This window comes from Pezoporus flaviventris, unplaced genomic scaffold (genome assembly GCF_033815535.1).
Source record: "Pezoporus flaviventris isolate CSIRO_AGI_PZ_B2104156 unplaced genomic scaffold, CSIRO_AGI_Pfla_v1 ptg000030l, whole genome shotgun sequence".
In the NCBI taxonomy this organism is placed as follows: domain Eukaryota; kingdom Metazoa; phylum Chordata; class Aves; order Psittaciformes; family Psittacidae; genus Pezoporus; species Pezoporus flaviventris.
This window is the reverse complement of record NW_026892578.1, coordinates 4,209,097-4,223,966: the sequence shown is the minus strand read 5'-3', so window position 1 is coordinate 4,223,966 and position 14,870 is coordinate 4,209,097. Positions and strand designations below refer to the sequence as shown.

Below are 14,870 nucleotides of genomic sequence, written 5' to 3'. Positions count from 1 at the left end.
TTTGGCTAGTCCTTCACTGCCATCAGCATCTTCAACATGCTGCTGCACCCTGTAATAGTTACTCTGCTAATGTAAACTTGTGTGTGCCTTGCTGTAGTAGCGACTTGTCACTGGGTGACGCAGGTGAAACTCTGCATTGACAGCAAGGTGCAAGGACTGAGGCTGACCAAATGCCTGCTACCACAATCAAGGGCAAGACTGGGTTGGCTTCTGTGTTTGCCACCAAGAAGAACCTTTAGCTCCGCTGTTGGCTGCAACCCAGCAGGTGTGGAGCGGTGGGGACACATGCCATGCCAGACCTTGATGTGAAGGATCAGAGAGCTATACAGCCTGTTACCAGAGAGCCATACAGCAGAAAAAAGGGGCAGGCCCAGGCAGCCTCTAGTTGGCATATGCTGGAAATATAATCTAGCCCAGATCCCCTGCTCAAGTAGGGCCACCCAAACCGTATATAAAACATAAAGGGGGAAGATGTGGAGATAGTGTTCTCATGGGAGAACGCATAATTGGTACATAAACTTTGAATAGTCCTGAAAGATACAGCAAGGCCATGAGAGGCCCGAAGAAGTTTAAGCAAGCAAGATAAGAGGCTGGAATTCACTAAGTTAATGAGAACTGTGGACTGTTGGCAAGCTTTCAAGGTTGAGTTCTCACACCTGTGTTTAACCAATTATATGTTAGTCACTAAGGGTCTTCATAACATGTATCCAATCATAATATGCCAAATCACTGTAAGTGCTTCAGCCAGGGCCTTGACTCAACTAAGCAGACTGGGTTGCTGAGTTGCTAAGCAGACAATTCTACATCGAAGGCAATTTCTGATTTGTTTTAATGTTGACTCTGTAAGACATGCAACACTGCAGAACCTTTTGTTGTTGGAACAGGGACATGGATGTGAAGAGTTTGAGGGAATGTGTTGTATGAGTCTCTCTGATTATGCTAATTCGATGCACGCACAGCTGAGAACCCTAGCTCAGCTTACCCAGCAATAGTAAATGAGCAATATCCTAAGAATAACTAGATGGTTGTCTTCACAGGGCATTACAGGTTGAGTCAAACACTGCTGTTTAAAGTATTGCACTTATGTAGCACTGTTAGGTTAATCATCGTAGCTATTAGACTTGTTTATAGTTGTGTGATAAAACAGGTGAACAGAATAACCCATAATGCCTTGCTTGCACAAAGAAAAAGGGGGGAATTGTTGCAGAATGACCCTAAGAGCAGGACCATAGAGTTCTGGAGGACTGTGCAAGCAAGGCAGGGGGTGGCCCCCACAGGTAGCCGGAGACCGGACCTGGGAGGAGAATGTGGAGGAAGCTGTGAGGGGCTAACCAATACTGTTGTGCCAAGAAGGAGTGGCTGAATACCACTCCTATATATGCGTGAACTGCGTCACAAATAAAGAAGAAGTTTGCTTATCACCCATATTGGGTTGGCCTGTCTGCTTCTCCTCGCCGCTTACACTAAACAATTGAAGCATTAGAAGTTTTGGGAGGAATAATGTTTGTTACCCAGGGCTTAGTGTACCCTGAATAGATGACTGCATGATTTTCGCATGAGTGAAAAACTTAGAAAGGGGGATGAGACTTCCAGACAAGTTCAAGACACTTAGCCACTAAAATCTCGTTCAGAGTGAATGGAGTTTAGAGGGTTTTTTAGCATTTCATTTTTCTTTTCCCCTTCAGAGCCTTCAGGAACATTATGGTAGGAACCACAGCACCCTCAGAATGGGTGGTTGCTCAGATTTATTAGTGCAGGAGAGAGACAGAAACAGGACAAGTAATTTTGTACAACTGTATAAAGGCTGTGAAGGCTGTATTGTCAAAGCTTCCACTTGAGATGAAGTAGAGCATCTCTACATGGTGTTTGAAAGACCTAACAGAATCTGTTAGATCCATCTAACAGAAATGGATTCACATATAAGTAACTACTATTTCTAGCAAACGCTTAGTTACTTGGATAAAAAAGGATGGGGAATACTGATGCCTCTTGAACAGCTGTATACGGGAGTGGGAAATAGAGGTGTTTGTACAGATGGCCTCTCCTATACTATAGTTGAATGAAGGGTTGTTGGCACACAGCAGCACTTGAGAACACTGTGCTTGCTGCAGGCTGCCTCTGAAGAGATATAGCCTGTTCACAGCCCTTGTCGTCCAGTCATTCCTTGCAGCAGTATCACCCTCTCAAACCTGGAGACTCATTTGCTCCTACAAATGCTTTCTCTCTGATTTCAATCCAAAAAGTCAGGCAGGTCAGTTTTAATAATATATTCTTTAGAAATGAAATGATTTAGACAGTCTAGCTGGTTAACTGGAGATGGTAACAAACTCCTGCAGGAACTAGGAAAGAATATCTGGGAATGCTAAACAGGCATATAAACCTTGACATAGTTTCCCCTTTTTCTTAGACTGGTAGATTTGCGACTGAGTTATTGCTGGCAGCCCTGGCAACCACAGTCTGGACTAAAATGTTAGTTTTCCTTCAGTTCTGCTGTACGCCTATTATATAGCCCTATGCCCTTGATGCTGTCAAAGCATACAGGTTTTCCTATTGGCATAAGAACAAAAGGTCAACATTTGTAAGTGTATCCTAAAGCATAATTACAAAATACACACATTTGTCCTGACATATATGAGCTGCTGGAAAACCTATACCAGCATAAATCTTCAGAGTCTATGAAAAATATCTATATACCTAGAGTGGAGCTTAACTTCAAGAGCACAAGCTAAAACACTTTGCTTGAGTTAATATTATTATATCCCACAGTTTTATGTATATATAAGACATAATGCCCTGTGGGGGGAGAGTTTCAAAAGGGAATGAAACCAGCAGTGCAATTAATTTATTCTTCAAAAATGTCACTAAAATATCATAGTGAGAACAAGGAGACAGACATTAATTCTAGAATATTATGCTAGTGTCATTTCAAAGGGTCAGAATAGTTTACTCTTAATTACTCTATTAAAGGCAGAAAACCAGAGGCTTCAGTGGTAAGTAGCTGTGGGTCTGCAAGATGCGGTAACAGTAATCCAAAGCATATAGCCAGTGGTGTCTTTGCTGATATTTTCAAATGATAGTGAAGGAACTACACAAAAAGAGCAGGAAAAGGAATTATTAACAACTTACCTAATGCTGTTCTTGCTGGTGTGGCATCTTTTTTAATCCAAAAGGATACCCAGGAAAGAACAACTGTTAATATACAGGGAATGTATGTTTGAATAGTGAAGTATCCCATTCTTCTACTTAAGTCGAAGTATATAGTCATGACTACATAATCACCTGCAATAATAGCACAGAAAATAAATATACATTTTGGTGAGATAGGGAAATTTGCTCACTGACCTGCTAATTTTTTAAAATTCATAAAAACAATGCATAAAAAATATTTCTTAATGTTTTGAGAAATTTTTGCAGTAATGCTCACATAAAATAGAATTTAAATAAACTTTTCCATTCTAATTTCCTTTAGTTTTAGGTGCCTGTGGAAATGTTGATCTATTTGGACAAGCAGAGTCTGTCAGTAATCATATTTGATGAGTAAATTTTTGAAAGGCATCTTGAATTTCAAGACTTGATATTTATGGATGGCTCCATGGCCACATCATTTACTGGATTCTGTATCCAAACTGCACAAAATCCATCTTTCTGTAGGCTATGTCTTCCCTGCCTCAGTTTCAGGTTTGAGTGATTTCTGTCATCTTTTGCTATATCAGAATCAGGCAGTAGCAGTCTTTATGGGAAGTGTAGAATGCACATGATTATGGCTTTACATAAGTCATCTGTAGTCACAAGTGCCTTAATGCTGGTAAAACTTTATGCTTGAAAGAACTCATAATTACAAATCAAGAGTCTTTTTGTCAGCATTCCTCCATTTCAAAACAGTTGTCACTTTTCATATCTAAAACCTTCAGAAGGTGAGTCTGGATATAAAGTTTATTATTCTACTGTAAAAAGAAAATTTAAAATTACTAATAATAGTAAAAATCATAAAATCAAGAACTCAGTGAGAAGGCTAGTTTATCTCACATTATATGACTTTCTTCCATAGTATCTCTTTTGCTAACCCTTGTGACTCCACAAGGGATAATAATCTGTCCCTCTCTCTCTACTCAGTAGAGGCTACTGACCTTATCACCCCCCTTTTTTACTGACAGCCCCCTCAGCTTCATAGATGTTAACTATCCTCTTCTCTCAGACAGTCACAGTGATTAACAGTAATCAAACTGAACAGAGACCAATTTCTGTACTTTGCTTGAAGTATATTACTTTCATTTCAGATATGAAAAAGAATTTATATGCCTGAGAACTGATCTTAAGGTCCTTTCCAACCCTAACTATTCTATGATTCTATGATTCTAACTGTTACGGGATTTTGTTTGATGATGTCAGACTTGACCTAATAAATTATATTGTTTCTTGTTACAAGCTTTGACTTTATAGAATATGATATTTGAAGAAGCCATGTGCAATATGTCAGTAAGTCTGTCCTACCACAGCAAACCATCATGAGACTGAAGAAATTATTAGCATAGAAAGGTGAATCTCCCAAGGAACGTACATGCAACTCACCCAAGTAGAGGCATACTGGGTTTATTAGATGAGGCGAATTAAAGCTTAATCTTCTAATAACAGAGAGCATATGAACCAATGCATTTAATACAGTAGATATTTTGACTATAGCTAAATATTACATAGAAAAGAAATTAATTCAGTAAGAATAACTTCCTCCATCCAAAGAATCACTGAAGGCCACTGTAAAATGAGTGAACTACCATAAGCTACAAACTACAATGTAAATAAAAATCTGAGAGTGGGATGTGGAGAGAGAAACTTAGAACTGTGAATCAAAGGGAAAAGTTTCCATGTGTTAAGTATATTGGTTTGAGATATATCTATTTGGAAGAGGTTGCTAAGTCTGTGGGTGCTTCTATCATGCCTCTGTTAGATGAATGTGTACATTTTCACAAGTACTGTGCCAATGAAAAGCATGTGACCCCAAGATGCTGAACTGACATTTCAGAAACCTTGTATATTTGGCATTATGGAACAGAACGATTGGTTCTGCCGGCTTATTGTTAGACTGCATCAGCTCCCTAATCTGTTTTGCTGCACTAGAGAAAGTCTTACGCCACAGCAAATGAGATAATTTCATAGAAATAAGTGTAAGAAATCAGAGGCTGTGTAAACCAGTGCTTCTACTGACAGTAACCAACCCAACAACTATGGGAAACAAAGATATGATAATGTTTCAAACATTGCTGGTCAAAGCAAAAAAGGAAAACAAAGAGTCAATGAAAACTGTGCCAAATATTTACATTTCCCTTACTCAGTTATTGTATCTAAAAATGCATGTCTACGAATAAGTTACTTGAGAATAGTATAAAGCAAAGCAATCAGCAAACTTTTCACTGTGTACAATGATACATGATAAATATAATCCAAGTTCATAGACAGGTCACTCCTCCTCTAAGTAATATGATCGTGATATCCAGCACAGCAAATGGGAGTGGGGCTAGATACTGGACAGTAAGATACTGGGAAAGTAAGTAAAGAATCCCTGCTTGCACAGTCTTCAACTGGAATAAACCCGACAAAGTGATAGTGGGAGGAAATTATGGCACATTTCAACTGTTTTGCAGACAGGAACTGAGGCAGAGACTGAATGATGTAGAGAGTCCATCATCATATTTAGCCATGAACTGATTCAGTATCTTTTAGGCAGGATTAATTTCCCCTCATTTTAGACATCTAGAAGGTAGATTCTACAGATGACTTGCACTCTGTCATTAATGAAGAGAAATTGGTACTTTCAATATATGGCTTGTCTGATCTCTTTTAGAAATACGCTTTTGTCATGGTTTAAGCCCAGCTGGCAACACAGAACCAAGCAGCCGCTCTCTCACTCCCCAACCCCCTTCCTCCCCCACCTCCCAGAGGGATGGGGAGGAGAATCGAAAAAATGTAACTCCCATGGGTTGAGATAAGAACAGCCCAGTAACTAAGGTATAACACAAATCACTGCTGCTACTACCAATAATAATAATGATAAGGGAAGTAACAAGGAAAGAGAATACAACCGCTCACCACCTGCCGACTGATACCCAGCCCAACCCCAGCAGTGATCTAGCCCTTCTGGGTAACTGCCCCCAGTTCTACATCCTGGGCATGACATGCTGTGGTATGGAATACCTCTGGCTAGTTTGGGTCAGGTGTCCTGTCTCTGCTTCCTCCCGGCTTCCCCTGCTCCCTGGCAGAGGATGAGACTCAGAAAGTCCTTGGTCAGAGTAAACATTACTGGGCAACAACTAAAAACATCGGTGTTATCAGCCTTTTTCTCAGGCTGAAAGTCAAAAACCCAGCACTGCACCAGCTACTAAGAAGGAGAAAAATGACTGCTACTGCTGAACTCAGGACAGCTTTAGAAAGAGGTGAATGCACCCATAACATTTCCATTTCTCTTTTGTGATTGAAAAATTAGTATGTTTGGCTCAGATGTGAATAAAGACATTGTAGACACTTGAAAATGATCCAAGGAGTCAATCACACCCCTTGATTCGATGGTGAAAGCTAAAAAGTGCTACTTCTGTAGGGTGTTAAGGTTATTTTACCTAAATATAATTATCTCCTTAGTCTTTTGAAGAGTATTTTAGTTATTTTCCTCCTTTGTTTCATGGTTAAACTTGATCCCTTCATCCTTGAGGACATGCACAACTCCTTTGCTTGCTCCTCTGTTCTCCTCCACCTATCTTCTCTTCCTTCCTTCCTTCCTTGCTTCTTTCCTTCCTTCCTCCCTCCCTCCTTCCTTCCCTCCCTCCCTCCATCCCTTTCTTTCCTTGCTTCTTCCCTCCCATCCTCCCTCCCTTTCTTCCTCCCTCTCTCCCTTCCTTCCTCCCTCTCTCCCTTTCTCCCTTCCTCCCTCTGTTCCTCCCTCCCTCCCTCCTTCCCTCCTGTCTGTCCATCTCTCTCCTGCCATTTATAACATCAAAACTTTTCATCTTTTCTCCAGAACGTCCTTCCATCAAGCTAAATAAGGGAACTGTGACTTAGTCAAGTTTTACAAGGAGCTGCAAATTCCCAAATTATCCAACAAAGACCCATAGATATCTTACAACTGCCTAATGAATATGAAATCCTAGCACACTAAGTGGCTACATTAACTTAGCCACTAACCTATTTTATTGACTGAGACCCATACAAAAATTCTCACAGTGAAGAAGGCAGACCCAGTCATACATGCAGCAGCTGTGCATATGGACTTAAATACTGTACCCTGTTTGCTGTACTCATGGAAATATGCTGATGGATAGTATAGAAAGAAGTTGGGAGAACAATTTGGTTCAGTGGAATTATTGATGCAAAGTGGAAGTAAAAGGAGAATTTGCTGGTTCTCCTATAGTACTCTAACCATTCTTAGAGGGGATGCAACTCAGAGACAATGAATGTTGATGACAATGCTTTGTGTGAGGGGGAAATTACTGCTGCTGAAATGCACAGCCCCAGCTGGAAGCATCAGTGTTGTGACTGCTCTCAGAGGCAAGCATGCTTCTGTACGACATGTGCTGAATGCATTTTTTAATAGCTATAATAAATTATAATTTTCAACTGTATTACCACTTCATTTCTTCTATCCTCAGCCAAGTCAACTTCTGATTAGATTCCTGAATTGTCTCTTTGCATACAGAAGGGCCTACATGTATGTGCTGTGGCTATTTTTCTCACTGCACTACTCCAAACTGCATTATTATTATTAATACTATCATTACTATTATTGTTGTCTAAATGAATCCGTTCAGAATTAATTATTCTATATAAATCTAAAATCACTTCTCTGCAGCTTAAAGGAAAGTAGGCATGGTACATACATTTCTGACTTTCTCTATAAACACAAAATAATTTCTACAAAGAAGCTCTCATCTAAAAGACCTGACCTACAATTTATTATTCTGTATGTCCTGCAGGCATGAGCAAGCCAAAGGAAAGAAAAATCTCTCAAGAACTCTGCACAGTGCTTCCTTGCTCCTTTGCCAGCCTTCAGAGCTCTACCTGCCATCACTGCCACTGCTAGGAGAGGAGCTGAGGCTGACTGTGCAGCAAAGCCCTGCAGCACAGAAAGATGGGAAAACCTCCTTCCAAACAGCATATCACTAAATCAGTGTACTTGGTTTAAAAGTAATCACACGGTGATTGACTAGTAAGGGAACACTGGAATAACTAATACCACTTTGAAACCCAGAGAGGAGTTCTATTTTTTGACAGCTTAAATAATTTCCCTGGAAGGCAGAATAACTTAACTGAACCAGCAGGCCATCAGTTCACTGAAATCAATTAAAATTACTCTGAGACAAAATAGTGCCCAACCAGTCTTCTATAATGAGAGCAAAAGATGCACCTTGAAATAGCAAATCTGGAGTAATAGGAATAGTGTAGCAATGCTTCCCATGAAACCATGAGGACTGCTGTCTGTGACCCATAGGACTTACATTAGCTTATATTTCTGGTTTGAAAGTAGGACACTATTTAGAACAATAATTTTTAAAGGAATAACTGCTGTGGATTTTAATGAACAATAATAAACTACAGCCTATTTCCTTTGCTTCTGAAATGTAAGGGTATGGTTTACTGAATTGCCAGAATTTTGCCTATATTGGACTACGAACAGTTCCCTTAAAGGTGAAATGTTTGAGCATAATGAAATTGGTTATTTTATTTTAAGAAAATATTTTAAAAATATAAATTTATATACTGTAAATGATTTATTTACTCAAACCATAGTATTCTATCTTATCACACATTTTCATTTATCCTCCCATTATTCTCTGTGCTTAAAAATTGCTATAATCCAAATCATTTTAGGAAAAAGTTAAACAAAGAATAACGTTACAAATAGTAAAGTCATTCCTTGCAGTATGAAAGTAGAATGTAATACACAGAGCTTTCAGCATCTGGATTAAGTTTACATGCTGATTGTCCACCAGTGGAACTGCAGAATAATGAGAAGTGGCGTTGTGTTATGAGAGTTTGATTAGACAAAAAGTCCTAGTCATTAAAACAAGAACTCACACAGTGTGCAGTGACTTTTCTTGGTTGATCAGCGAGACCACAGAGTACACTGAGGTAAGTGTTTTGGTTTGTTTTTTGTTTGTTTGTTTGTTTTGTTTGTTTTTTGTTGTTGTTGTTGTTTTTTTATTTGGAAGGCAAGAGTAGACCCTATTTTATCCTGCCATTTACTCTTCATTTTTCCCCAACCTGTTTTTTGATATTTGCTTCCCAAAGATTTTTTTTTTATTTCCTGAATTAGGTTTCTCTGCTTTCTTTGGAAGCTGAAATTTTTCTACTAGTTTGACCACTGCCTATCACTTATTCAGGACAGTGACCTTGCATCATAAATACCTTAATTTACAATTCTACTCTGCTACCATGGTGGAACTGTAATATTTGAAAGCAATCAGCTCAAGCATGAGACCACTCCTGGTCTTGACAAATAAAACCATTGAAAAAAAAATCAAATTCAGTATTTATAGATATTTTTGCAAAATGCTCACCAGAGAGTGGGGTTTTTTTTGGAAGTTACACATGTTATCATGGCAATACTGGTATCAACTGAGGACATGCAAGTTTAAGGTTCAAGAGACAGTTTCAGGTGCCAGATTTTGAGCTCAGAGTCAGGCAGAAACAGAGACTATGGTGCAAAACCCAACCTTTCTAATTCAAAGTAGAAATTTTCTTCAAAATCAGTCAGAAGGGTCATGTAAACTAGGCCTTTTCACATCCCAGGCCAGCATCCCAATCCCTCAGGGACATGCCCAGTGGAAGTTCAAGCTATCTTCTTACTAGCATTACTCAAAATAAAACAGATGGATCAGGATTTCTTAATGTACACTATTACTAATGCTTCAGCAGCTGGTCCGTCTACAGAGCTGATATCATCCCATCCTGACTTTCCTAGATCTCCACTGGTCTTCAGTGAGTCCAGATACGGAGAAGGTTTGAACTCTGGAAGATCCAAAACGTAAGCAAAATGGTAGGAGAAATAGCTGAATGCCCTCATAGGGGATTATGACTCCAAAAGGAGGTATTATTCATAGAATTATAGAATGGTTTGGGTTGCAAGGGACCTTAAAGATAATCGTGTTTCAGCCCTCTTGCTGTGGGCAGGACCACCTTCCACTAGAACATGTTGCTCCATCTAGAGACAAGGGTGAAAACAGGATTTTAAAGTTCTCTTGAAGAGAAATATAGAAGGAAAGAGAATCATGAAAATATCATTAAAAATGACTTAATCTTCTGCAGCATCTTTGTAAGCAATGAGGTAAAGCTGAGGACTTACTGCTGGCTTATTCTGACTCCTACAAAATGTGTCAATCGGCATGAATCAACAGTTTTCATTACCAGGATCAATTTTTGCTCCATAGTACTCTGGGACAAATGGTTCCGAGAGATAAGGAAGAATAAAGTGATCAAGGTCATGATGGACTTGTCTGAGGCTTGTCTGAGAATTAAGTGTTCTTGGAGTGGTAACAGGCACTCATTACATACACTATTTCTGCATAAGATACATGTTTAACCACACAAGAAATGCATACAGGTCTTCAGAGCTGTCATTTCTATATATATTGCCATAGCAGCTATGAGGTGCCCAGTCACAAGCAACGGTTTTATGCGACAGATATTGAACAGAGAATGAAAAAGGTTTCTGTGTCTCCGAGTTCATAATTGCCTTTGCCATTATCAGGATGTGCCTGTGTGTGTGTGTGTGTGTGTGTGTGTGTTCATGTACAAGTACAGTGTAGCACAGATTGGGCTTTCAGCACTTACACTTGAAAAGCAAATTTTCCAGAAATGAATTCACACCATGAATGCCAAATCATTGCTTAAGTTTCTCATTGTCACAGACAAATTTCTATAGCACTATACAGTGAAAAAAAGAAACCTAATACCAACAGCATTGTTTTTGCTTGTAGAAATCATGTTCAATTATAAGTATATACATATTCATAAGCATACATAATAAAAAAATCAAATATTGACAGATTAGAGTGAAAAGCAAAGACCAGATCCCAGGCTGTCTGATGGCAACAGATTTTTTAAAGTCGAGTAAGACCAAGGCTTCGCCTAGCTTATCAGAATGAAAAGACAATGTGTTTTGTTCTTCTGTATAATAATAATAAGAATATATTATTGAGGAACATATTTTAACTTGAGGCTATTCGGTTTTTTCATCACTATCACAAATTTGCATTTATTTTGTTTTTCTTCCTTAGGTAGTGAACTTTCATTTTCTTTGATGCAAATAGCATTTTCAAAAGATTTGTGTAAAATGACAGTTTTGTTACATGAACTACTGCCCACTTTTAAAAGTTAATGACCATGTTTCCAGTACATAGAGTTATTTTATCTTCTGATTTTGGCATTTAGGATTGAATTTGGAAAACCAATTAATTTGTTGAAAGACTGAATTTCTTTGTATTGATTTCCCCCCCCTTAGAATTATTTGCATACATAGGTCGCATGCTGGAACTTTTCACAAAGAACTGAAATTAAATAAATAAAAGATCCTTTTTTGCAACTTTTAAATTCATTGTGTCCCCTAGTAATTTGAAATCTACTAGTCAATATTTCTTGTGCTCTAACCAATTCATTATATTCCATACTGGCGCTTTCAAAGGCAGTTACTTTTTCATTCAGTTGTAATCATTTCACTGTCTGTATCCCATAGCACCTGTTAATCATGTGAAGTGCTTTGAATGTACTTGGGAGATGGATCAACATCCATGAACACAACTGACCTCCAAAATTAATAAATTAATTTTTAAAATACAAGTTTTTTAAAGGAAAAAAAAATTTGTAGCATGTCCAAGAATGTTTTGTTTATTTATATACTTACATGTTTATATACTTACACAAGCCGTCCTGCCAAACACACCTATTCTTTCCCCTCAGTCCTACTATTGCATATAATGCACTCCTTTACCAAAAACTATATGAAGTTATAGCACCTAATTTATCTATGTGGTATTACAAGGATCAGAATTGTTCTCAGGATGTTCAGGTCTATTATTTTTAGGCATAATGACATTTTGGTTTTACAACATGAAGTGTCATTTTGTATGTTCTTTCAAATGGGGTACTAATGAAAACAACACAGTTTTAATTTGGCTGTTGTAAGGTACAAGTCATCTTGGAAAATCCTCCAAAAAATTCGGTTTCACCAAGTCACGTAATAGCTATAAAGATGTATAATACCATACACAAGACTTTGATCTACCAGTCCAGATCAATTTCTGCCTTAACAGTAGAAAAGTTACCTACGCAAACTCTGTTTGCATTCATGCATCAATCTGAAAGACAATCAATATACAAATATGGTGTAGCATGCATGATCCATTACTCACTACTTCTAGGAAGTGCTGCTATTTTATCATATAGAGGGGATTTTTTGTGCTTGAAGAATAAAAGTGAACAACAGTAGATGAAGTAAAACCAATAATAAATTAACACCGCTGCCTATGTCAATGAAAGTAGATCCAGGATCAAAGTGAAAATGTCATTTATGTAGGAAACGTCTTCTGAGAGGGTTTATTGATAAGGAGCACGGCAATGCTTGTCAAACACAGCATTCTTCACGCTTCATAGAGCACCAAATAACTGCAGGAGGTCTGAGAATATACACTAATGGCTGCTGCATTCACTTTGCTCTTAGTAAGCACCGGATCATGCCTGGGAACCCCTAGGTTTATGTCATCCACCAATGCTGATCACTTCTCATTTATTACTAGGACTGAATTTCTTATTAACAAGAGCTGTGGGAGGAGGCCCCTTTGTACTGAAGTTTGTTATTAAGTCCCACATGACTGGATTTGGTGAGTTTGCAATTCCTAACCCAGTTGAAATAGGTTTCAATTAACTATCAAAAAAAACCTCATTTCAACATTTTAAAGTAGAATTCTCTCATTATCTTCCTCAGAATTTAATTTCACATACTTAAAAAGATAATAATAAAAATGCAACATATTGCTAGTACTGATATCTCTTTGTTCAATTAAAATGTTTGTAAGTTTGGCCTCAATATTGTGGCTGTACTGTAACAACTTTTATATAATCATGGAATGTTGTAACCTGTTTCTTCCTATCCATACTGGCATTTAGTCCACCTCAACCATCCCTAACGTCACTCCTGTGGCCCAATTTTCCTTATGCTCTTTTGAAAGCTTAAGTTAGTATCTTACTGTTGGAAGCCCATCCCTGTTGATTATATTGCATTCTGGAAGAAACTATCATAGAATCATAGAATAGTGAGGTTGGAAAGGACCTTAAGATCATCACATGCCAACGCCCCTGCAATGAGGAGGGACACCTCACACTAAACCATATCACCCAAGGCCTCGTCCAACCTGGTCTTGAACACCGCCAGGGATGGAGCATTCACAACCTCCCTGGGCAACCCAGTGCCTCACCACCCTAACAGGAAAGAATTTCCTCCTTATATCCAATCTAAACTTCCCCTGTTTAAGTTTTAACCCGTTACCCCTTGCCCTATCACTACAGTCCCTAATGAAGAGTCCCTCTCCAGCATCCCTATAGGCCCCCTTCAGATACTGGAAGGCTGCTATGAGGTCTCCACACAGCCTTCTCTTCTCCAGGCTGAACAGCCCTAACTTTCTCAGCCTGTCTTCATACGGGAGGTGCTCCATGATCATCTGGTCACATTTTCTGCATGGCATAAGATTTTTCTGAAGTGATCATTGCTGTAAACCCAAAAGTTATGAATAAAGTAAAACAACTTTTAGAAAGGCAACCTAACTTAACTTTCAAAATTCTATCAACAGAGTTGCAAAGTTGTTCTTTTAATGCTTAAGTATTTTCACTGTGAAAAACAGGTGGGTTTTTCCTAGTCTGCAGTCATCTATCATCAGCTCAGACCTTGATTCTTAACATACCTTTGCTAGACTGAAGAACCAAGAACCCTTTTTAACCAGTTTTCTTTTTCTTATGCAGGTATTAAGTGATGGTAATCAACTACCCTTTATCCTTCAAGATAAACACGTCTCTTAACACAAGGAATTATTTTCAGTCTCTGATAAATCTTACAGCTTTTTTGTTCGCTCCACAACGTCTCAAAATAACTCTCAACATGCAACCATCAGAATTAGGTCTTACTTCAGTAGGAACTGTATAATCATAACATACAGAGATAATATTATATTGGGTTTGTGTGGCAAGGTTTTAGTAGCAGGGAGGCTATAAAGTTGGCTTCTGTGAGAAGCTGCTGGAAGGTTACCCTATGTCTGATGCAGCCAATGCCAGCCAGTTCCAAGTTGGACCCACCGCTGGCCAAGGCCAAGCTCATCAGTGACCGGGGTGGTGCCTCAAGGGTAACATGTTTAGGAAGGGGTAAAAGTACTGCACAGGAGCAACTGCAACCAGAGACAGGAGTGAAAACATGAGAGAAACAGCCTTTCAGACACCCAGGTCAGTGCAAACAGAGGGCAGAAAGTGCTCCAGGCACTGGATCAGAGATTCTGCTGCAGCCCATCTGAGTCAGGCTGACCCTCTTCAGCCCAGGTGAGTCTGTGATGGAATCAATGTTCACCTGCAGCCTGTGGAGAACCCCACACCAGATCAGGGGGTATGCCCAAAGAAGGCTGTGACCCTGTGGGAAGCCCACCCTGGAGCAGGCTCCTGGCAGGACCCGTGGCCCATGGAGAAAGGAGCTCATGTTGGAGCAGGTTTACTGCAGTGCTTGTGACCCTGCTGGAACCCACACTGGAGCAGTCTGTTCCTGAAGGACTGCACCCCATAGAAGGGACCCACGTTGGAGCAGTTCATAAAGAACTGCAGCCTGTGAGAAGACCTCACATTGCAGAAGTTCA

The 14,870-nt window shown here is 39.1% G+C and overlaps 1 protein-coding gene across 2 annotated transcripts in view; it reads right to left on the bottom strand.

Annotated features, from left to right (window-relative positions):
• The window catches only part of GABRG3 (gamma-aminobutyric acid type A receptor subunit gamma3), a 342,699-nt gene that overhangs the window by 16,251 nt on the left and 311,578 nt on the right, over positions 1-14,870 (bottom strand). For both annotated transcript variants that reach the window (XM_061459748.1, XM_061459749.1), the window contains exon 7: positions 3,127-3,279. In XM_061459748.1, coding sequence (XP_061315732.1) covers positions 3,127-3,279 — 153 coding nt within the window. The remainder of the gene's footprint in view (positions 1-3,126; positions 3,280-14,870) is intronic.